General features: G+C 61.1%; 1 protein-coding gene across 2 annotated transcripts; it reads left to right on the top strand.

The window, feature by feature from the left end:
- The first annotated feature begins 11,464 nt into the window (after positions 1–11,464).
- ATP1B2 (ATPase Na+/K+ transporting subunit beta 2) lies at positions 11,465–21,942 on the top strand. 2 transcript variants are annotated; one of them, XM_078850857.1, is made up of 7 exons: positions 11,465–11,761; positions 16,634–16,762; positions 17,141–17,245; positions 18,004–18,209; positions 18,317–18,373; positions 19,287–19,385; positions 19,747–21,942. In XM_078850857.1, exons 1-7 carry the CDS (start codon positions 11,650–11,652, stop codon positions 19,909–19,911), a joined length of 873 nt encoding a protein of 290 aa, XP_078706983.1. In that variant the 5' UTR covers positions 11,465–11,649; the 3' UTR covers positions 19,912–21,942. The 2 variants fall into 2 exon arrangements, with proteins under 2 accessions (XP_078706983.1, XP_078706984.1); XM_078850858.1 differs by lacking the exon at positions 11,465–11,761 and adding an exon at positions 12,960–12,989.

The following is a 21,942-nucleotide window of genomic DNA, read 5'->3' as shown; positions in this document are numbered from 1 at the left end:
CAGGCAATCCGCCCCGGGCTACATTAGCCCCCCAGATTAGCTCCTGCGGGCCCGGGGGCCTGTCAAAGGCCATTAGCCAAATCCCTTCTGGCCAGCTTTGGGGAATCAAAGGGCATTGGCCAGCCCTGCAGGGGGGTGGTAAGTGAGGGAGAGAACCCAGGAGTCCTGGCTTCCGGCTCCCCCCTACTCTAATCCACCAGCCCACACTCCTCTCGCGGAGCTGAGGAGAGAACCCAGGAGTCCTGGCTGCCAGCCCTCCTGCTGTAACCACCAGCCCCCACTCCCCTCCCGGAGCTGGGGAGAGAACCCAGGAGTCCTGGCTGCCAGCCCTCCTGCTGTAACCACCAGCCCCCACTCCCCTCCCGGAGCTGGGGAGAGAACCCAGGAGTCCTGGCTGCCAGCCCCGCCTGCTATAACCACCAGCCCCCACTCCCCTCCCGGAGCCGGGGAGAGAACCCAGGAGTCCTGGCTGCCAGCCCTCCCGCTCTAACCCACGAGCCCCCACTCCCCATCCATGTTTCTTGACTTCAGCAAAGCTTTTGACACGGTCTCCCACAGTATTCTTGTCAGCAAGTTAAGGAAGTCTGGGCTGGATGAATGCACTATAAGGTGGGTAGAAAGCTGGCTAGATTGTCGGGCTCAACGGGGAGTGATCAATGGCTCCGTGTCTAGTTGGCAGCCGGTATCAAGTGGAGTGCCCCAAGGGTCGGTCCTGGGGCTGGTTTTGTTCAATATCTTCATAAATGATCTGGAGGATGGTGTGGATTGCACTCTCAGCAAATTCGTGGATGATACTAAATTGGGAGGAGAGGTAGATACGCTGGAGGGCAGGGATAGGATACAGAGGGGCCTAGACAAATTGGAGGATTGGGCCAAAAGAAATCGGATGAGGTTCAATAAGGATAAGTGCAGGGTCCTGCCCTTAGGATGGAAGAACCCAATGCACAGCTACAGACTAGGGACCAAATGGCTCGGCAGCAGTTCTGCGGAAAAGGACCTAGGGGTGACAGTGGATGAGAAGCTGGATATGAGTCAGCAGTGTGCCCTTGTTGCCAAAAAGGCCAATGGCATTTTGGGATGTATAAGTAGGGGCATAGCGAGCAGATCGAGGGACGTGATCGTCCCCCTCTATTCGACATTGGTGAGGCCTCATCTGGAGTACTGTGTCCAGTTTTGGGCCCCACACTTCAAGAAGGATGTGGATAAATTGGAGAGAGTCCAGCGAAGGGCAACAAAAATGATGAGGGGCCTGGAACACATGACTTATGAGGAGAGGCTGAAGGAACTGGGATTGTTTAGCCTGCAGAAGAGAAGAACGAGGGGGGATTTGATAGCTGCTTTCAACTACCTGAAAGGGGGTTCCAAAGAGGATGGATCTAGACTGTTCTCAATGGTAGCAGATGACAGAACAAGGAGTAATGGTCTCAAGTTGCAGTGGGGGAGGTTTAGGTTGGATATTAGGAAAAACTTTTTCACTAAGAGGGTGGTGAAACACTGGAATGCGTTACCTAGGGAGGTGGTAGAATCTCCATCCTTAGAGGTTTTTAAGGTCAGGCTTGACAAAGCCCTGGCTGGGATGATTAAACTGGGAATTGGTCCTGCTTCGAGCAGGGGGTTGGACTAGATGACCTTCTGGGGTCCCTTCCAACCCTGATATTCTATGATTCTATGATTCAGAGCCGGGGAGAGAACCCAGGAGTCCTGGCTCCCAGCCCCCGTTCTAACCATTTGACCCTGCTCCCTTTGCCCATGAGTGTCCTGGAAGGGGGCAGAGCCGGCCGTGGGCATGACAGGAGAGGGAAGATTTGGGGGTTCCCCCTTTCCTCTGACTGTTCGGGGGGAGGTGTCACCCCCTTCCCCAACCCCTCACACCTGTCAGTTCCCGGTCCCCGCCCCGCAGCCGGGACTGGGCGCAGTTCCGCCCTCCGCCGCTAGGGGGCGCCTGATCCCTACCCGCCGCACAATGCACCTGCCAAGCCAAGGCGGCCCCCGCTGATGGGGAGGGGGGCCCGGGCTTCGGGGGCGGGGGGGCGCAGCTGGCCCCGGGGCTGCCGGGACTGGGCCGGTTCCAACAGCAAACAACCAGCGCTAAGAAAAGCAGCTGGTTACCTGGGAGCCCGGAGGGCACGTCACAGCCTCCCCCCGCCCCCCGGCTGTCCCCACGGAACCCAGGAGTCCTGGCTCCCACACCAGCCCCCACTCCCCTCCCAGAGCTGGGGAGAGAACCCAGGAGTCCTGGCTCCCAGCCCCCCCTGCTCTAACCACCAGCCCCTGCTCCCCTCCCAGAGCCTGGGAGAGAACCCAGGAGTCCTGGCTCCCAGCCCCCCCCTGCTCTAACCACCAGCCCCCGCTCCCCTCCCAGAGCCTGGGAGAGAACCCAGGAGTCCTGGCTCCCAGCCCCCCCTGCTCTAACCACCAGCCCCCACTCCCCTCCCAGAGCCTGGGAGAGAACCCAGGAGTCCTGGCTCCCAGCCCCCCCTGCTCTAACCACCAGCCCCCGCTCCCCTCCCAGAGCCTGGGAGAGAACCCAGGAGTCCTGGCTCCCAGCCCCCCCTGCTCTAACCACCAGCCCCCGCTCCCCTCCCAGAGCTTTGTGGAAAAACCATCCCCTAGACTCTCAGGGCCTGAACCTGTATCTGTAGGCAACACAACGATCCCAGTGGAGTGACTCCAGATTGACACCTGGGTGAGTGTGGGGGAACCGGGCCCAGTGGAGTGACTCCCGCTTAGCACAATGGGGTTATAAAGGGGGTACCGGCCTCATTGGAGTGACTCCGGAACGACTCCCGCTTGGCACCGGGGTCAATGAGGGGGAACCGCCCCCAGTGGAGTGACTCTGGAGTGATTCCTGATTGGCATAGGGGTTAGCGAGGGGGAACCGGCCCTAGTGGAGGGACTCCCAATTGGCAAATGGGGTTAGCGAGGGGGAACTGGCCCCAGTGGACTGACTCTGGAGTGACTCCTGCTTGGCACTGCGGTTAGCGAGGGGGAACTGGCCCCAGTGGAGTGACTCCCGCTTGGCACTGGTGCTTGCGAAGGGGAGCCGGCCCCAGTGGAGTGACTCCGGAGTGACTCCTGATTGGCATAGGGGTTAGCGAGGGGGAGCCGGCTCCAGTGCAGGGACTCTGGAGTGACTCCCGCTTGGCACTGGGGCTAGCGAGAGGGAACCGGCCCCAGTGGAGTGACTCTGGAGTGACTTCTGATTGGCATAGGGGTTAGCGAGGGGGAACCAGTGCAGGGACTCTGGAGTGACTCCCGCTTGGCACTGGGGCTAGCGAGAGGGAACCGGCCCCAGTGGAGTGACTCTGGAGTGACTTCTGATTGGCATAGGGGTTAGCGAGGGGGAACCGGCCCCAGTGGAGTGACTCCGGATTGGCACTGGGGCTAGTGAGGGGGAACTGGCCCCAGTGGACTGACTCTGGAGTGACTCCTGATTAGCATAGGGGTCAGCGGGGGGGAACCGGCCCAGTGGAGTGACTGTGGATTGGCCTTGGGGTTAGCGAGGGGGAACTGGCCTCCTGGTTTACACCAGGGAGTATCAGCTCCGGTCCCAGGCTGGGGCACGTTCTGTTTGTCTTTCCCAGCCCTGTGGGATTGCCCTTCAGCCCCAGGCCTCGGGGCCAGACCTCCCGCAATCCGGATCTGGTGCGAGGAATCCAGAGCGGGCTGGGCCCAGGGGAGGCGGCTCCAGCCCCAGCCTGCCGGTGACCTGGGCGCAGGGTGGCAGGTGAGGTGCTGGGATCCAGCTGGTTTTATCCCTCTCGTCCGGCCTCTGCTCCCAGCGCCGTGGGTCCAATCAAGCCGGCCCCATCCGGTGCGAGGCCCTCCCCCTGCAGACCCCACTCCCCTCCCAGAGCCGGGGAGAGAACCCAGGAGTCCTGGCTCCCAGGGCACCCCCCCCTCACGTGCTCTAACACCTGACCCTACTCCGCTGCCAGAGCTGGGAGAGAACCCAGGAGTCCTGGCTCCCAGCCCCCTCTGCTCTGACCCCCCAGCCCCCACTCCCCTCCCAGAGCTGGGGAGAGAACCCAGGAGTCCTGGCTCCCAGCCTCCCTTCTCTAACCACCAGCCCCCACTCCCCTCCCAGAGCCGAGGAGAAAACCCAGGAGTCCTGGCTCCCAGCCCCCCCTGCTCTGGCCCACCAGACCCCACTCCCCTCCTCCCTGCCCCATGGCAGAGACAGACTGGACTTTACCCCACTTAATCCAGAGGCCGCTGGGCCCGTCCCTTGGACACACACCCAGGGTTGCGTCATTGGGCCGTTTATTGTGGCTTTGTTGTTCAGGGTTTTCTTGGTGTGTGTTTGTGTGTGGGGGGGTCCCCTGGGTCTATGGGAACCACCTGCCGGGCCCTGTGTGGGGTGCTGGCCTGTACGACCACAGCCCCCCACCATCGGGGTGTCCCCACTGCCTAACAGTGACCCCCAAATTCCTCCAGTATGCTGAATTTCTTCTGCCATATCCACACAAAAAGCCAGAAAGCCCCCCCAAATTCATTCCGCTCCTCCCCCAAAGTCACCCAGACCCCCCCCGAACCCTCACCCAACCTATTCCTCTGAGCCTGCCCCCAAACTCACCCACAACCCTCCACCCACAGCCAACCCTCTCAGTCTCCCAAGCCTTCCCCCGCAAACTCACCCAGCCCCCCAAACCCCTCCCCCAATCTGTGCCTCTGAACCTACCCCCAAACTCACCCAGTGACCCCCCCGAAACCACCCCCAAACTCAACCCCAACTTTCCCCCACAGCCAACCCCCCCTTAGTCTCCTGAGCCTTCCCCCCAAACTTGTCCCAACCCCCCCAGAACCATCCCCCCAATTCACCCCCAGTTGCCCAAACCTTTCCCCCCCAGGGACCCCTGAAAACCTGTTCCCAAAACTTGCTCCTTTCCCTCCCGACTCTCCCCCCCCCAAACATACCCCCCCAACCCATGGTCCATCCCCCCCAATCTTGCTCCCAGACTGACCCTTCACCGCCTTAACATTTAGCCCCACCAAGGTGTTAAGTGAATTCCCCCCAGCCCCCCAACATCCCTCCCAACTCAGGCCAGCGCCTCTCCCCCAAAACTGCAGCGGAACCCCCCCAAAACTGCCCCCCAAACTCCCACCAACCCTTCTGGCCTTTCCACCCAAACTCTGAGTCAACCCCACCCCGCACTCCAAATCTTCAGCTGAAACCCCTCAAAATGTGACGCCCCCCCCCCAACAACACCACCCACCTTCCCGACCCTTCAGCCCCCAATCTGAATCTCGCCCCCTTTAACCTCCCGAAACCCAGAGCGAACCCCCAGGCCCTGGACCCCAAAACTTCAGCGGCACCCCCCAGCCCCCGGTCCCTTGTCAGCTGTGTGCCCGGCCCATGTACCGGGAATCTAGGCCAACTTGTTTGTCCCGGAGAATGCGACTGATCCAGGCAGGCCCGTCTTCCTCCATAAACCAGCTATTTTCAGCCGGCTGAATCACACCGGCGGGGAGGGGGGTGCGGTGTCACTGTGTGGGTCGGGTTGTGGGGCCGGAGCCGGCCCTTCCCGGGAGCCGCCGCGGGGGCAGGTATGCGTGGAAAGATGAGTCGCCTTCAGGCAGCCTCTCATTAGCCCAGTTTCGCAGGTGGGAAACCGAGGCAGCGGGGAAACGGTGAGAGGTGGCCAAGGTTATGCAGCTGAATCAGGGCGGAGCTGGGATTAGAAACAGGAGTCCAGGCTCCCAGCCTGCCTGCTCTACCCACTAGACCCCACTCCCCTCTCAGAGCTAGGGAGAGAACCCAGGAATTCTGGCTCCCAGCCCCCCTGCTCTGACCCACCAGACCCCACTCGCCTCCCAGAGCCGGGGGGAGACCCAGGAGTCCTGGCTCCCAGCCCCCCCTGCTCTGACCCACCAGACCCCATCCCACTCCCCTCCCGAGCCAGGGAGAGAACCCAGGAGTTCTGGCTCCCAGCCCCCCCTGCTCTACCGACTAGCCCCCACTCCCCTCCCATAGCCAGGGAGAGAACCCAGGAGTCCTGGTGCCCAACCCCCACTGTTACATCACATAGCTCAGCGTAGGATGGGCTGACCCAGTTCCCCCCTGTCCCCAGGAGTGAACCCAAAGCCACTTACAGGGCAGGTGAGTTTCCTCCCCACACAACCGGGTCAAATGCCGAGTGGCTGATTCCCCGTGACTCAGACCAGCCGGCGCTCATCCCGCCCCCCCTTGCTGGGTGCTGCAGCGGCTCATGAGGGACCACCATGGGGTTTAGAAGGCACCCTCTGGGCCCACTCCCTTCTCGGAGACAGGATAGAACCCAGGCGTCCTGGCTCCCAGCCCCCCCCGCCCCGCTCCAACCACGAGCCCCGACAGCTGTGTTTTATCATGTAACCCAGACTCCTGGGTTCTGTCTCCTCCTCCGCCATATCATGGACATCTACCTTCTATCCCCTCCCTCCGGATGCCTGGGTCCTTTCCTCCCCTGCACCCACATTCCAGATCTGGGGCTCTGCACCCCGTCTGGGTACTTTGCCTCTCTCCTTCACCTCCCCGGATGCCTGGGTTTGTCGCTCCCCTCTCCTGGACACCGGGGTCCTATGACCCCTCCCCCTGCAGAGATAGGGGGTGGCTGGGGAGGGATACACCCTGCGAAGATGGGTGCCTGGTAAACGGGCCTTCCTGACCCCTTCCCTGGTGGAGCAGGGTGCATGGGCATGAAAGCCATGGTGCTCCAATCCCCCTCGATCCCGTGCTGGGTTGGGGGGTTCCCAGTGGGAGCCAGGACTCCTGGGTTCTCTCCTCAGCTCTGGGAGGGGACTGGGGGCTAGTGATTAGATTGGGGGCGCTGGGAGCCAGGACTCCTGGGTTCTCTCCCCAGCTCTGGGATGGGAGTGGGGGCTAGTGGTTAGAGTGGGAGGGCTGGGAGCCAGAACTCCTGGGTTCTCTCCCAGCTCTGGAGGGGAGTGGGGGCTGTGGGGGGCCTTGGGGGGAAGGCCGGGGAGGAGGAAAGGGGACAGAGGAAGATGAGGGTGCGTTTGCCCTGTGACTGCAGCAGCAGGCTGGACCAGTTCAACCAGTTTGGTACCAGGAAGTGGGGGGCTGAGCAGTTCCTGGATTCTTCAGCTGGGTTTGCCCCGCCTTCTCTCATGGGGGGCCTAACACCCCATAGATCCCCTCTGCACCAGCTCCCCCACTTCCATACCACCTTAGCTCCCATCCATTTCCACACACAAAGGCTGGGAGCCAGGACTCCTGGGTTCTCTCCCCAGCTCTGGAGGGGAGTGGGGTCAGGTGGTTAGAGCAGGGGGGGCTGGAGCCAGGACTCCTGGGTTCTCTCCCCAGCTCTGGGAGGGGAGTGGGGCCAGGTGGTTAGAGCAGGGGGGCTGGGAGCCAGGACTCCTGGGTTTTCTCCCCGCTCTGGGAGGGGAGTGGGGCTGGTGGGTTAGAGCAGGGGGCTGGGAGCCAGGACTCCTGGGTTCTCTCCATGGCTCTGGGAGGGCAGTGGGGGCTGGGGGTTAGAGCAGGGGGGCTGGGAGCCAGGACTCCTGGGTTCTCTCCATGGCTCTGGGAGCGGAGTGGGGCTGGGGTTAGAGCAGGGGGCTGGGCCAGGACTCCTGGGTTCTCTCCTGGATCTGGAGGGGACTGGGGGTGTCAGAATTAACTTCCTCCCTGACCTTAATGATAAACCTTTGCCCCAGTTTCACCTTTCCTCAGGCCACGCCTCCTAGCAGACAAGGCCACACCCCTTCCCTAGGCCTCGCCCAGACACCTTAAAGCCCCGCCCCCTGAGCAGAAGTTGCCCCATGTCCTCTGGTGGTTCCCCAACCCCCTCCCTCCCTCCCCAGCTCCCACGGGCATCCCCACCCCGAATGGGAGATGGGGGCGAGCGGTGGCTTCGTTCTGGGGGGGGTACCCTGGTGCAGGGGTGGAGGGGTTGCTTGCGACGGTCCCGGCCACGCTATGGGGTCCCTGGTGAAATCTAAGGGGAGGCCCTGGATGGAGGCCAGGGAACCGTTCCGCTCCGTGGGTCGCGTCCTTCAGGGCTGAATGGGCCCCGTGTGTCCCGGCCCCCCGATCTTATCGGCCCGGCTCTGTCCGCACCTGCTCGTTAGCCGGCAGCTGGCCACGGGCCGGCCTCAAGGACAGATCCGGGGTGAGCCCGGGTCAGGGCTGGGGGGGCTCGGACCCCGCCGGGGGTTTGGGGGGGGGGGATCCTGGGCCCAGGGCCGGGGGGTGCCGACACCACAAATTGTGCTGTTCGGCACGGCCAAATGGTTCATCCACCCAGCCCACACGCAGCCCCCCTCCACCCAGCCCCCCATCCTCCCAGCCCCTCCTCCATCCGCCTGTCCGTCCACCCAGCCCCACACGCAGCCCCCCTCCACCCAGCCCCCCATCCTCCCAGCCCCTCCTCCATCCACCTGTCCGTCCACCCAGCCCCACACGCAGCCCCCCCTCCACCCAGCCCCCCATCCTCCAGCCCCCCCTCCATCCGCCTGTCCATCCACCCAGCCTCACACGCAGCCCCCCATCTGCTGAGCCCTGCTCCATCTGTCTGTCCATCCACCCAGCCCCACATGCAGCCCCCCATCCACCCGTCCATCCACCCAGCCCCACACGCAGCCCCCCTCCTCCCAGCCCCCCCTCCATCCGCCTGTCCGTCCACCCAGCCCCACACGCAGCCCCCCCATCTGCTGAGCCCCGCTCCATCCGTCCGTCCCTTCTGCCCAGCCCCCCCCTCCATCCGCCTGTCCATCCACCCAGCCCCACACCAGCCCCCCTCCACCCAGCCCCCCATCCTCCCAGCCCTCCCTCCATCCGCCTGTCCGTCCATCCAGCCCCACACGCAGCCCCCCATCTGCCGAGCCCCGCTCCATCCGTCCGTCCGTCCATCTGCCCAGCCCCCCCCTCCACCCAGCCTCCCCGCCATCTGCTTGTCCATCCACCCAGCCCCACACGCAGCCCCCCATCTGCTGAGCCCCGCTCCATCCGTCCGTCCATCCGCCCAGCCCCCCCTCCATCCGCCTGTCCATCCACCCAGCCCCACACGCAGCCCCCCTCCACCCAGCCCCCCATCCTCCCAGCCCCCCCTCCATCCGCCTGTCCATCCACCCAGCCCACACGCCGCCCCCCATCCTCCCAGCTCCCACTTCATCCATCCACAATCCATCCACCTCCACCCAGCCCCACGTGCCGCCCCCCATCTGCCGAGCCCCCTCCATCCGTCCGTCCATCCGCCCCCCCCCCACGCAGCCCCGGGCCGGCCCTAGACAGTTTCCTGGCCCTGCCCACACCCTTCCATCCGTCCCGAGTCTGTCCCTGTCCGCTTCGGATTTCCAGTGGGCCTGTGCTGCGGTGGACGGTGGTGTGACTCCGGACGAGTGTGTGAGATGGGGGTATTACACCCCCTGTTCCCTCCCCACCCCCCCCAGATTAGAGGAGTTGCCACTGGCTCGCTGACGCCCGGCGCTCGCTACAGGTAACGTGCACCTGGCCCTGGACGTGGCCGCTCCAGTGACACACCCCAGCTCAGCACGTCGAGGTGACCCCAGAGCCAGGGCAGTGGGGTCACAGCGGCTTTGCAGCGTGGGATGGAGCGCGGATGTACCGCCGGGTAGCTACCCACCCCCCCATCTCCGGGCAGAGCCCTTCATCCATCCATCCATCCAGCCATCCATCCCTTCATCCACCCACTCACCCACATCCATCCATCCATCCTTATCCACCCACCCTCCCACCCATCCATCCATCCATCCCTTCATCCATCCATCCATCCCTTCGTCCACTCACCCACCCACACATCCATCCATCCATCCACCCGCCCACTGACCCATTCATCCATCCCTTCGTCCATCCACCCACCCACCAATCCATCCATCCATCATCCATCCATCCATCCATCCATCCCTTCATCCACCCACCCACCCATCCATCATCCCTTCATCCACCCACTCACCCACACATCCATCCATCCATCCCTTTATCCACCCACCCACCCACCCATCCATCCATCCCTTCATCCACCCACCATCCATCCATCCACCCACCCACTGACCCATCCATCCATCCCTTTGTCCATCCACCCACCCACCAATCCATCCACCCACTGACCCATCCATCCATCCATCCACCCACCCACTCACTGACCCATCCATCCATCCCTTCGTCCATCCACCCACCCACCAATCCATCCATCATCCGCCCACTGACCCATCCATCCATCCATCCACCCACCCACTCACTGACCATCATCCATCCCTTCGTCCATCCACCCACCCACAATCCATCCATCCATCCGCCCACTGACCCATCCATCCATCCATCCACCCACCCACTCACTGACCCATCCATCCATCCCTTCGTCCACCCACTCACCGACCCATCCATCAGTCCCTTCGTCCACCCACCCATCCAGCTGTCCATCCTGGGCAGAGCCCTTCGTCCACCCATCCACCCACCCACTGACTCATCCATCCATCCCTTCATCTACCCACCCACCCACCCATCCTCCGTCCCTGGGCAGAACCCTGCGTCCACCCACCCACTCATCCATCCATCCCTTCGTCCACCCACACATCCATCCATCCATCCACCCACTGACCCATCCATCCATCCCTTCGTCCATCCACCCACCCACCCACCAATCCATCCACCCGCCCACTGACCCATCCATCCGTCCCTTCGTCCACCCACCCATCCATCTGTCCATCCCTGGGCAGAGCCCTTCGTCCACTCGTCCACCCACCCACCCACCCACTGTCTCATCCATCCCTCATCTCTACCCACCCACCCATCCCGCCATCCTTGGGCAGAACCCTGCGTCCACCCACCCACCCATCCTCCATCCCCAGACAGAGCCCTTCATCCACCCACCCACCCACCTATCCATCCATCCCGTCATCCGCTCACTGATCCATCCCTCCATCCACCTCTTCATCCATTCATCCATCCATCCATCCATCCGTTCATACACCCATCCATCCATCCATCCATCCATCCATCCATCCATCCATCCATCGCTCATCCATCCATCCATCCATCATCCGTTCATACACCCATCCATCCATCCATCGTTCATCCATCCATCCGTTCATATACCCATCCATCCATCCATCCACCATCCGTTCATCCATCCATCCGTTCATATACCCATCCATCCATCCATCCATCCATCCATCCATCCGTTCACCCATCACCCCCACCCCTTCATGCACCCACCCATCCATCCATCAATCCATCCCTTCATCTATCTATCTATCTATCCCCGCCCCACCACCTGTCCCAGGGGAGGGGGGGGATATTCCCCTTTCCCTGGGGGGCGGGGGGAGGGGAGACTCCCCCCGCCCCGTCTCTTGAAGCCCCGCCCCGGGCCGGCCGCAAAACCTGAATGAGCCGCCCCGCCCCCTGGGCGGGCTCATTTGCATATGCATGAGCGCCCGGTGGGGCGGGGCCTGGGGAGGGCTGAGCGGAATAAAATACCCCCCCACCCCTCACCACCCCCCCCCCACACACGCTGCCTTGCTCTGCTCACCATCAGCTGCGGAGCCGGTGCTGGGGTAGCGTCTCCCGGGTGTAGCTACGTATCCAGCGCCCCCCCCGCCAGCCCCCCCCAGCTCCTTCCTCCGCCGGGGGAATCTAGGGTTCCTTGCTCCAGCCCCCCCCAGTTCTGCAGCCCCCCCCCCCACACCATGGCTATCGAGAAGGAGAAGAAAACCTGCGGGCAAGTCATGGCGGAGTGGCGAGAAGCCATCTGGAACCCGCGCACCCGCCAATTTATGGGGCGCACGGGCAGCAGTTGGGGTACGTGGCTGGCTGGGGGGGGAGGCCGGCTCTGGGGCAGAGCCGCGGGGGGTGGTGATTGGCGTGTTAGCCTTTGAAAAGCCGGAGAAGCGTGGGGGGGGGTTGGGGGGGGGCGCTGAGCTAGGGGGAGAATTGGGGTGTCGTTAGCTAATGCCCTTAAAAGGAGGGGGAGGTTGATCTAGGGGAGAAGTTGTCGCAAGCAGAAGCCCTTAAAAGGAGGGGGACGAGGGGTGGTTAATATGGGGGAAATTTGGGGTGTCGCTAGCAGGAGCCCTTAAAAGGAGGGGGACGAGGGGTGGTTAATATGGGGGAAATTTGGGGTGTCGCTAGCAGGAGCCCTTAAAAGGAGGGGGACGAGGGGTGGTTAATATGGGGAAAATTTGGGGTGTCGTTAGCAGGTGTCCTTACAAGGAGGGGGACGAGGGGTGGTTAATATGGGGAAAATTTGGGGTGTCGTTAGCGGATGCCCTTAAAAGGAAGGGGCCGGGGGGAGGTTAATATGGGGAAATTTGGGGTGTCGCTAGCAGGTGCCCTTAAAAGGAGGGGGCCGGGGAGAGGTTAAGATGGGGGAAATTTGGGGTGTCATTAGCAGGTGCCCTTTACCCTCCCCAATCCCCCCTCCTGTCTAGGGGCAATAACCGGGGGTGTCAGGAGCAGGTTGTCTGGGGGGGTTATTGGGGTGTCCTTGAAGAGTCCAGAAAGGAGGCGGATTTGGGGGGGCTGTTTGGGGGCACAGTTCTCTGGGAGGATTGTCGTCATGACCCAAATCTCTGTAGAAAGTGGAGTCATTGGGTGATCCCTGGGGTGTATTTTTTTGGGGGGGGGCTATGTGCCTTAAAGTGGGGGGGATTATTGGGAGGGGCTAGGATTGAAGCCCTTCTCATAATGTTTTGGGGTGTTTCATGGGGCGGGTAAATGAACCCATCACATGGTGGGGTGAAGGAGAAAAATTGGGGGGCTATATTCCCCATCCCCCTCAAAGAAAATTGGTTGCCCTTATCTATGCGGTACTGGGAGGGGGCTGGGGGGCTGTGGTGATGGGGGGGCAGAGAAGGGGGCTGGCCTCTGAGATTGGTGTGGGGCAGAGACAGGGCTATATATGGGGCAGGGGCTGGGGGGGTGGGTAATGCCCCCCATGCCCTGTCTCTATCAATCCCCCCCCCCCGAGTTTCACAGTGCTGCGGTGGACAGGGCTGGGAAAAGTAGGTCAGCTTTCTGTAGGAGCTGGGTGAGTCTTAGCCCCCCCCCCATCTGTCAACACAGCCCCCGCCCCATGCCGAGGGGGACTTGGAAGGGGGGGATCAGCCCCCCCCATCCGGCAATAGCCCTCTCCCTCCAAAATTAGCACTCCTTATCCTCCCCCCTCCTACCCCCCCAGATTTTGCCCCTCTGTCCAGTCCCTCTTGCTCCCCCCTCCCACACTTTGCAGGCCCCCCCTTTTTCTCCTGCACGTACCCCCCTGTGGCCTGACACCACTGCCCCCCCATCTTTGGGAGTGGGAAGGGGTTGGATAGAAGGAGGGAATCCAGCTCTGGGGGAGGCAGGGGGAGCTGTATGGAGGGGGGCCCCTCAGAATAGGGACCCCCCCACCCCGTCTGGATTAATTGCCCTTTGCTTTGTCCAGGGTTTTTTTAAGTGTGTGTGGGGGGGGGGGGGGCGGTAGGCTGGGGATTCACCATTAATCCCGGCTTAGATTCACTGCAGAAGGCAGCGTCCCCCCTCCCTTCACTGCAGCAGGCCGGGGGGAGGGGGGGGCTGACGGGGAAACTTGTTGGGGGGGGGGGCTGGGTTCCCATCTCGCTCTGGCTGGGGGATAATGTCTTGGCTTGTTGCATTGCGGAGAAGCTGGCGGCTTGGCGGACCGGATTGGGCTGGTGGAGAGATCTGGGAGGTCGGGGTGGGAGAAGGAGTGGGGAGGGACTGGCAGGGAGCTGGAGGGGGGGGCTGTTGGAGTGGGGGGATATGAGGGGCTTTTGGGGGGATATGGGGGGCTGGTGAAAAGGGGGATGTGGGGGGCAGGTGGTGGAGTGGGGGGGGAGCTGGGGGTCAGGTAGATGTGGTGGAGTGGGGAGGCTGGGGGGATGTGGGGGGCAGGTGGCAGAGTGGGGAGATGGGAATGGAGGGGGGCTGACTGAGCTTGTAGGGGGTGGGGGGGCTGGGAAGCGTGGGGGGGGGAGGCTCTGGGGAGGGGGCTGGCAGAGGGCAAGATGTGGGGCCACATGAACCCCTCACCTGTCCTTTCCCCGGATCACAGCTGGGCCCAGGGCCTGTGGGGGGCCCCACTGGTACTTGGGTGTGACCTGCCTCTACCAGTCCTTGGGCTTAGGGGCTTTGAGCCGGCCTCTGTGCTAGCCAAGGGCTTTGTTTGTGGGGCTGGGGGGAACTCCTCTACCCTGCCGCCCTCCCTGGAAGCGCTGGGGTTAGGGTGTGGGCAGGGGGGTAGCTAGGAGTGTTGCACTGTTTGTAGTGGGGGTTACTCCGGATTGACACCCAGGAGTAGCCGGGAGCGGTGGGTCATTCCCTGCAACCCATAAGGCATTGGCGATCGATGGGATTGCTCTAGATTTACACTGGGTAGTAGCTGGGTGCAATGCACTGCTCTGATTGCCCCCCTTGCCTTTGGGTTACTCCGGATTGACACCTGGAGCAGATTACTCCGGATTGACACCTGGAGCAAAGCATTGCTCTGATCCCCCTTGCCTTTGGGTTACTCTGGATTTACACCTGGGAGCAACGGATCACTCTCTGATCTCCGCTGCCTTTGGAGTGACATTGCTTACTCTGGATTTACACCTCTAAGTAGAGGGGCTATGCTTTGCTTACAGTCACCTTTTGGGTTGCACTAGGGTTACTACAGGTTTACACCTGTTCATCTGGATTTACATCCCTCCCATGCTCAGGTGCTCAGAGGGGCTGGGAAGTTGGGTTAGGTGCATTTCCATCAAGGAGTAGTTGCAGGCTGAGGGGGCCAGTTCTGTGTAGACAGACACCTGTAGATTTACAGAAGGGTTACTCTGGATTTACAATGGGAATAACCAAGGGCAGCTCTCCCATGCCTCCAATTTCAAGTTTGCAGCTGGGTTACTCAGGATTTGCACCAGGAAGGAGCAGAGGGGTTAATCACCATCCCTGTTAGGTTTACACTGGGGTTACACCAGGTTTACACCAGGCTGTAGGCCAGACCTACTCTGTTCTTCTCACCTTTGGGTTTGCTCCTGGGGGAGCACAGGGGCTAATCTTCATCCCTTTAGGTTTACAGCAGGATTACTCTGAATTTGCACCAAGAAGTAGCTGGGGAATAGAGGGGCTGATGGCCACCCCCTTTAGGTTTACACCAGGGTTACTCTGGGTTTACACCAGGGAGTAGCTGTGGACTAGAGGAGTTGATGGCCAACCCCTTTAGGTTTACAATGGTATTAATCTGAGTTTAAACCAGGGAATAGCTGGGGAATAGAAGGGCTGATGGCCACCCCCTTTAGGTTTACACCAGGGTTACTCTGGGTTTACACTAGGGAGTAGCTGTGGAGTAGAGGAGCTGATGGCCAACCCCTTTAGGTTTACACTGGTATTAATCTGGGTTTAAACCAGGGAATAACTGGGGAGTAGAGGGGCTGATGGCCACCCCTTTTAGGTTTACACCGGGGTTACTCTGGGTTTACACCTGGGATAGCTCAGAGCTGCTCTGTTCTCTCACCTTTGGGTTTCCTCCTGCGCTCCTCCGGGCCTGTCTCCCGAGCGGGGAGCCGACCTGCGAGCCCTGAGGGCAGAGCGGTGTTGCTGGCTAGCCTTGGGCTGTGCTGGGGATCAGGGGAGGGGAATGTTGGGGGTGGAGATCAGGGGATCCCGTCTCCCCCAGGGCTTTTCCCGTGTCCTGATTCCCTCCCTTCCCAATCCATGGGGCTCTGTGCAGGGGTCCCCGGAACGGCCGCAGGGTTCATTCTGCAGGGACACGTGGTCTAGGTAAAGTGTGGGGGCGGGTACTATTTAGGGGTGTATGCGGGGTTGGATCTGAGGGTATTGGGGGGTATCTGGAGACTTGGAGGGCTTTTGAGAAAGGGATGGATCTGGGTGTGGGGAGGGGTGCATGGGGGTACCCTGGCTGGGGGTGCAGTGGGGAAGGAGTAGATCTGGGGGTGCAGGGGATGGATGTTGGGGTACCCTGGCTGTGGGGCAGTGAGCGGAGGGGTGCATCTGGGAGTGCAGGGGTTGGGGTGGATCTGAGGGGGAAGATTGAGGGATCTGGCCCCTTCCCCCCATTTAGTCTGGGGAGGGGTCCCCAACTGGCTGAACCCCCCACACCCAGGCACCCAGCAGAGTGGGATGCAGACCCCTGTTTCTGGAGGGAAAGCCATCTGCCCCCCACTTCCTGTGTGAGCTGGGGGACACATCCAAATTCCCCCCTGGGAACCCCCTATTTGGGGTGGGGGTATGTGCCCAACCCCCTCCCTCCTGCACAAGGTTTGTCAGGGGGCAGGGGGGTTAGGCCATGTGTTGGGGGGAGGGGTAACTTCCCCCCCCAATTCCTTCATCTCCTGTCTAATTAACGGGAACAGGGCCAGCATGGGAATGTGAGGGGGGGCGCATTGGGCCTCCCAGCCTAGGTGCTGGACGAAGGGGGGCTGCAGCCTGAGGAGGGGGGCAGGTGTGTGTCGGGGAGCTGTTGGCTTGTGGGGCAGAGTGAAAGGGGTCCGGGGGTCCACCTGCGGGGGTGGAATAAGATGGGGCGGGGGTGAGATCGAAGACTGAGGTAGGGGAAGTTTGCGGGGGCTGCAGAGGGGCAGGGTTTGGGGGGGCACAGGAGGGCTCCCCTCTCCCACGTGGGGGCTCTGCTTGACCCCCCCCCCCATTTTGTCCCCCCTCCCTGCCCCCCAGCCATGATCCTGTTCTTCTACCTGGTCTTCTACGGCTTTCTCACGGCGCTTTTCACGCTCACCATGTGGGTCATGCTGCAGACGGTGGACCCCTATATCCCCAAGTACCAGGACCGCCTCTCTGTGCCCGGTAAGGCCTCGTGCGTGGGGGGGGCACCCGGGGGGGGCAGCGTGCCCCACTTTGCCTGCATTGCCCGTCGCTCGCACGCCCGTCGCACGCCCACTTGCCACCCCCGCCTCCGGCCTGGGTTCCTTGGCCACGGCCCCCGGCTGGGGCCGTCGTGGGAGGGCGGGCTCTTGGGCACCCCCCCTTTTTTTTATTTTGCACGTGCGCGTGGGGGGGCCGCGCACACTCTCACGCACGCCTCTCCCGGTGGATCCTTCTCATCGCGGGCGCCCGGTTGCATCGGCACGATCAGGGTGGGAAGGGTGGCGCTGGGAGGGCTCGTACTGCCCCCCTAAAGTAGAACCCCCCCATACATCTCTCCCTCCTGTCCCCCCCCCCCAGGGATGATGATCCGCCCCAAAACAGATGCCCTGGACGTGACTTTTAACGTCAGCAACACTGAGACCTGGGACCATCACGTCAAGATGCTGAATGACTTCCTGGATCGTGAGTTGGGAAGGAGCAAACGGGGGGGGGGTCCCCCCAGATTAACCCCCATTGGGGTGGGAAGGGGGTTGGGATGGGGATGGTGGCTTCTAGTTCGGGGGTCCCCCTGGGCCGCAGGGCGGCTGTGGGGGAGAAGAGGGGGTGTCTGAGCACAGAGAGAAGGGGGGGAGACATTTGGAGGGGCAATTGGGGGTGGGAGAAGGGGCAGGGGGGGCATGCAGGGGGGCTGGATCTTGGGGGACGTGGGGGTTGGAGGAGCAGATTTGGGGGTGCGATGGGAGAGAAGGGGGAGGGGGATTTTGGGCATGGGGCAGGGGTAGATTTAAAAAAAAATTTTTTTTTTTGGAGGGGTTGTTTGGATGTGTGGGAGGAGAGAGCCAGATTTTTTGGGGGGGTCGTGTTGTTGCCGACCCAGGTCCCCCCTCCTTCCCCGGCATTGCATCTGCCCCCTGCAAACTGCCCCCACCCCGTCACATCATGCATTAGCTCAGTTGTGCCTGACGGACCCAGTGGGGGGGCTGGAGAGGGGGGGTCTGTAGCCATGGCTACCTGGACCGAGGGAGGACGCCAGTGAATGGCAGACTGCAGGTGAAAGGCAGGCCGCTGCTGCCCCCTGGTGGCAGTCAGCAGAGCCCACAACCTTCCCCAGCAGACGTTGTTAACCTGCGGAACTCCCCGCCACTGGATTCTCCTCAGGGCTGTAACTCTGGTAGCTCCTTGGCACTCACCTGCTAACTTCCCCCCCCCTCTCCCCCCAGCCTACAACGACTCCATCCAGGTGGCCACCAACGATGCTTGCCGCCCGGGCCGCTACAACGAGCAGCCGGACAATGGGGTGCTGAATTACCCCAAGCGGGCCTGCCAGTTTAACCGCACGGTGCTGGGCGCCTGCTCCGGGCTCAACGATTCCACCCATTACGGCTATGCCGACGGCCGGCCCTGCATCCTCATCAAGATGAACCGGGTAGGTGGGGCTGGCGGGGGGCAGCCCGGCCTGGGGTTTGTGCCCCCCAAATTTTGGGGGTTCTTCCCTGCACTTTTTGTGACCCCCCCCCCCCTTCCTCCTTCCAGGTCATCAACTTCTTCGCAGGGGCCAACCAGACCATGAATGTCACCTGTGCTGCCAAGGTGAGCCCCCCCTGCCCCCCACCCCGCTGCCCCCCACTTCCATCACCCCCTTTTCTCTCCATTAACTCATCTTCCTTGTCTCTCTCTGGCTCCTCCCGCCCACAGACGCCCACTTCCAAACTCCAGGCGGTAAGGGATGTGTCCGGGCAACGGGGAACCCCCACGCTCAGGTGGGGGTTTCTGGGGGGGTCCCCCAAATATATACACCCCTCCCTCCAGCTTATAGCAGTCCCATTCCCATCCCATAGGACCTGGGGGAGCCGCTGGTTGGTTGAATGGGTCCCTATGACTTGTACCCTGAGGTTAGTGATTTCTGGTTGCACCCCTATTTTAGATGCCCCCCCAAATTCACCTTAGCCCTGCCTCTCCCAGCCCCAGAGCAGTAAATGGCTTTGCTGATCCCCACCAAACCGGCACCCCGAGTTGAGCAGATTCTCCCAACTGCACCCTAATTCGAGCTGTCCCCCCTCCCCAAATTCCCTGGTTACCGACATCTCTTCTCGCTACCTCTCCCTCTCGGCCACTTATTCACTCATTTCATCTCACTCTCCTCCGCCTTCCGGGCAGCTGAACCCCGAGATGGAGCGCGCAGTAAGGACAGGAAATGGGGGGGCTCCGGGCTCAGTGGTGGGGGTGGACAGGTGGCTAGGAAAATGAAGGGGGGGACATGCCGGGGGGGGGAGGTTAGGGGTGTGGGGGGCTCTGAGGATGGGGGTGGGAAGCTGGGGGGCAGGCAGGGTAGATGGGGGGGGCTAAGGCTGGGGGGATGACGGAGCTGGGGGAGGGGATTTTTGGTGGGGGAGGGAGAGGGGAAGACCCCAATGGGAACGCGCAAGGGGATAGGGTGGTGGGGGACGGCTGGAGGGGTTCTGGGTAACCCCTGACCCCTCTCTCTCTCCTTCCCCCCCACCAGAAAGAGGAGGACGCACAGAAGCTGGGGGAGATGGTCATGTTCCCCCCCAATGGTCACATCGACCTCATGTACTTCCCCTACTATGGCAAGAAAGTCCATGTGAGTAACGTGGGGGTGGGCTGGTCTCAGCTGGGGGGCTGTGCAGGATTGGGGGGTCCCTGATCTCTGCTGGGGGAGGGGAGTGGGGGCTGGTGGGTTGGAGCAGGGCAGGCTGGGAGCCAGGACTCCTGGGTTCTCTCCCCGGTTCTGGGCAGGTAGTGGGGGCTGGTGGCTTAGAGCAGGGCGGGCTGGGAGCCAGGACTCCTGGGTTCTCTTCCCCGGCTCTGGAAAGGGATTGTGGGGGGCTGGTGGGTTAGAGCAGGGCGGGCTGGGAGCCAGGACTCCTGGGTTCTCTCCCCGGCTCTGGGAGGGGAGTGGGGTCCCATCCTCGGTTCCTGACCCACCGCCCTCCCCGCTTTAGGTGAACTACACCCAGCCCATCGTGGCCGTCAAGTTCCTGAGCCTGGAGGCCAACACGGACCACAACGTGGAGTGTAAAATCAACGCCGTGAACATCGCCACCACCGACGAGCGGGACAAGTTCGCCGGCCGCGTGGCCTTCAAGATCCGGGTCAACAGGGACTAAGCCCTGCTTCCCCTCCCTTCCCCCCCCAACTTTCCCGGGGCTCCACCCCCAAATGGGCAGGGCTTAATGGAGGAGGAGGGGCCAGTTTCGTAAGGGGAGGAGCCCCTGGTACATCCTGGGCGGGGCTTGATGGAGGAGGGACCCCCTGGGATTTGATTTGATTTTGGGGTGGGTGGGGGGGTTGCTCTTGAAATCGTCCTGCCGAAAATCCTAGGATGACTAACCTGGCTCTTAGGCTGTTTTAGTGACCTTCCCCGTGGCGCACCCCCCCCACCCCAGTTATGCCCCCCACCCCAAAATGTGCTGATTACACTGAAAGGTCTGGTACCACCCTACACCCCCGCACCCCCAAAACCTTTGGAATGCTACGTCGCTTTGATCTCTTCTAATGCCCTTTTCCCCCCCATTTTTGGGGGGGCAGCTCAGAGCCTGTGACACCCCCCCCTTTCCCCTGCCCTTTGAAATCCCATTGAGATGTTTCCTAATATAATAATAAATGTATATAGATATTTTTTATATATATATATTAAAAATTAAGGTACGGCCGAGACCTCTATTTTTCCCCCCCCCTCGTGTGCCCCCCCAGCCCGCACACTTCTGCCCGCTCCCCGTTTTCCAGCCCCCCCACCCGCACCCCTACAGGAGACATTGAGATTTGGTGTGTTGTCTTGAGCCGGCGGCCATTTTGTTTCCCTGACCGAGTAGGTGCCGGGGCTTGAGTTGAGGAAGGTAGGCCGGGAATGGGAACGACCCCAGTACCATGGCCACCCGTACGGCGGCCATTGTCCTGGTAGGTTAGAAAACAAAATGGCTGAACAGCAGCGGCCCTATTGTGGGATAGCAGCCGTTGTCCGTGTCTCTTGGGAATCAAAATGGCCGCCATTCCGTAGCCAACGACGTGGCTGCCGTTGTTCGTGTAGACCGGGAATCAAAATGGCCGCCATTCCGTAGCCACCATTGTCTGTATAGACCGGGAATCAAAATGGCCACCATTCTGTAGCCAACGACATGGCTGCCGTTGTCCATGTGGGAATCAAAATGGCTGGACGATAGCTGAGGAATGTCAGCCATTTTGACCCCCTGCCCTGGAAAAGAGACATGGCGGCCATAGTCTGGGTAGGCCTGGAATCAAAATGGCTGCCGTTGGCTGTGGAAAAGTGGCCATTTTGTTTCTTAGCCTCTGCGGCAAATAGTCTGGCCAACTTGACTGGGGCACGTGGGCCAGGAAAGAAAAATGGCTGCCATTTGGCTCTGTCTGTGAAGAAACAAAATGGCCGCTGTAGTCAAAGGCTTGACCTAGCCTCTGAGGAATGGGCAGGCACCATTTTGAATCTTGGTATTCATGGCCAAAACCTTGGGTGTGGAATGGTGGCCATCTTGGATTCCTGGCCTCCATGGCTAATGGCTGCTATGTTGGGCTGTGCAATGGCAGCCGTCTTGGATTTCTGGCCTACAGAGCTGAGGCCACCATATTGGGCTGTAACCTTTCTAGCACCTTCTGAGTCGTACCCCGGCTCCCTACCCCTGTGACCCCTTTCCTCATCTTAGGGTCTGTCTTCCTCTTTTAATGTACAGTTATTTTTAATCTGTCTTTTCGCTTCACACGGCATATGCACTGAGACAAGACTTGCCCCCCCACCCCCGCCTCCAGCATCCTGGGAAATCCCTTGCATCCCCTTAACTCTGCCCTTGAAACAGCTGATGCCAACTTTGCCTGTAGTAGATTCCTGCCTGGTCTCTCGTCTTCTCTGCTGCTGTCTGTAAACCACGAGAGAAACCATTCCCTTTCATTTGGAACTGGAAGTAATTTTTAAAAAAATAATTAAATCCCTCTTTTCTCCCAGCCCATTTTCCTGGTGCTGCATCCTTGAGATCACTGTATGAATGAAATAACTTAACTCCCTTTTTGCTTTTTAACCTCTTTTTTTATTATGCTGGCTCGTTTTTATTTGCAGAATTATTTAATTGCCTGTATCGGATCTACTGTAAAAGATGAGGAGAAATAAAAAAACAAACCACCCTTAAAAACTA

Source organism: Lepidochelys kempii, chromosome 28 (assembly GCF_965140285.1).
Source record: "Lepidochelys kempii isolate rLepKem1 chromosome 28, rLepKem1.hap1, whole genome shotgun sequence".
Lineage (NCBI taxonomy): Eukaryota > Metazoa > Chordata > Testudines > Cheloniidae > Lepidochelys > Lepidochelys kempii.
This window is presented reverse-complemented; position numbering and strand designations above follow the sequence as displayed.

Excerpts from the sequence above, each read along its gene's own strand:
- ATP1B2 (XM_078850857.1), top strand. The coding sequence starts at position 11,650 with ATGGCTATCGAGAAGGAGAAGAAAACCTGCGGGCAAGTCATGGCGGAG. Across the intron at positions 16,763-17,140 it reads GGACCGCCTCTCTGTGCCCG|GGATGATGATCCGCCCCAAA; the intron begins GTAAGGCCTCGT and ends CCCCCCCCCCAG. Across the intron at positions 18,210-18,316 it reads TCCTCATCAAGATGAACCGG|GTCATCAACTTCTTCGCAGG; the intron begins GTAGGTGGGGCT and ends TCCTCCTTCCAG.